Source organism: Solanum tuberosum, unplaced genomic scaffold (genome assembly GCF_000226075.1).
Source record: "Solanum tuberosum cultivar DM 1-3 516 R44 unplaced genomic scaffold, SolTub_3.0 scf00037, whole genome shotgun sequence".
NCBI lineage: Eukaryota > Viridiplantae > Streptophyta > Magnoliopsida > Solanales > Solanaceae > Solanum > Solanum tuberosum.
In genome coordinates, this window is record NW_006238961.1 from 1,348,357 (window position 1) to 1,349,940 (window position 1,584).

General features: G+C 33.2%; 1 protein-coding gene across 5 annotated transcripts in view; it reads left to right on the plus strand.

Moving 5' to 3' along the window:
- The first annotated feature begins 322 nt into the window (after positions 1 to 322).
- The window catches only part of LOC102577611 (ELF4-like protein), a 1,793-nt gene continuing 531 nt past the window's right edge, over positions 323 to 1,584 (plus strand). Inside the window, exons 1-3 of one of the 5 annotated variants that reach the window (XM_015306523.1) lie at positions 323 to 520; positions 696 to 858; positions 1,064 to 1,551. In XM_015306523.1, the coding sequence (XP_015162009.1) occupies positions 1,109 to 1,438 (330 nt within the window). In that variant the 5' untranslated portion in view covers positions 323 to 520; positions 696 to 858; positions 1,064 to 1,108 and the 3' untranslated portion in view covers positions 1,439 to 1,551. 5 annotated transcript variants of the gene reach the window in all.

The window sequence follows — 1,584 nt, forward strand, 5'->3', positions numbered from 1 at the left end:
CGAATTCGAGTTCCGTAACTATCGTCGAGGTCAAGTGTCGGAGTTGAATCCTGATTTGAACTTATTTTTGCCACCAAATAAAATTTGTCAAGTTTCTTTTTTTCAAATATTTTTTTGAATAGCTATGACCAAACGGATGTAATTATAACTATATACTTTGAATATTTTATAAACTATCAAATATCATACTATATAAGTAATTCGATACGATAATTGGGTATTTAGGTACCAATCTACCCCTAGTCCTTACCAAATAGGTGGAAAACCAAAACATAAGAAAGAGAAAAAAAAAAAAAACAAGTAGGGGGGAGGGGGAGAGAAGGGTGGGGGTGGGGTGTATTAAATTCAGACAGAGAAAAGGAAGAAGAAGATATAAACAAGGGTGCGTTGTAGCGTGACTGTCAAATCTACATATTCTCTCTCTCTTTTGGGAGATTCGATTCAATCGCCGATCATTTCGGCTTTTCCAATCTATGTCTACTGCCTCTCATCTCCAACTATAATGTTCTCTTTTTTCAAGGTACTTTTTCAATACATACAACCATGTCAAACTACTACTTACTTCTGTTTATGAGTTCACAAATTTATTACTTTTTCTTAAATTTTGTTTTTTTTAGTTGAGTTGTTTTGCTAGTTATGTGTTTAAAAAAAGTGTTTTTTTTTTTGTTTTTTTATGGGAATTTATGTTTCTGCAGGACTTGTCTGTGTTGGAATTCTGTGTTTATGCATATTTTTTTGAAAAATCAAAATTCTGCATAGACATATGAGAGTTATGGCTAAATCTGCAGTGCAAATAATGACTGGTCATTTCTGGGTCTGGAGATTCTTCTTTTGAAACTGTGAGCTTAGGGCATTTAGGTGTGAGTAGGCACTAAAAAGGTTCCCTTTTATGGAAATGGGATCTGCTTTTTCAACATCTCATCATACCTAAAATAATAGTAATAAAATTGCTGAGAAATCATCATATCAATTTTCAGATGTTGTGGTCTCATCTTTTTCTTTCAAGTAAAATAAATAAATTTATTTGACTCATTATTGTTTGGGATCTCCTCCTTTTTTGCAGGCCCTGTTTTGAATTGAAAAAGAGAATTGTTTGAGGAACCAAATAATGGAAGGAGATACATTTTCAGTGTTAGGTAATAATGGTACACAAATAGATGGTAAGGTATTTCAAACATTTCAAAAGAGCTTTGTACAAGTGCAGAACATATTGGATCAGAATAGGTTGCTAATCAATGAGATAAACCAGAATCATGAGTCAAAGATCCCTGATAATTTGAGCAGAAATGTTGGTTTAATCAGAGAGTTAAACAATAACATCAGAAGGGTTGTTGACCTTTATGCAGATCTTTCATGTTCTTTTACCAAATCAGTAGATGCTTCATCTGAAGGGGATTCTAGTGGAAAAGCTACACATAAGAGGAGCAAACCTCTTTAGAAGGAGCAAAAATCCCCAAATTCGAAGAAGATAAATTAATGGTTAGATATTAGTATAACTTTTTTTTTTTTTTTGTTTCTTCTAGTAGTTGTACTTTTTTTTAGTAACTTACTCAGAAATAATGACCCCCCCCCCCCCTCCTCCGA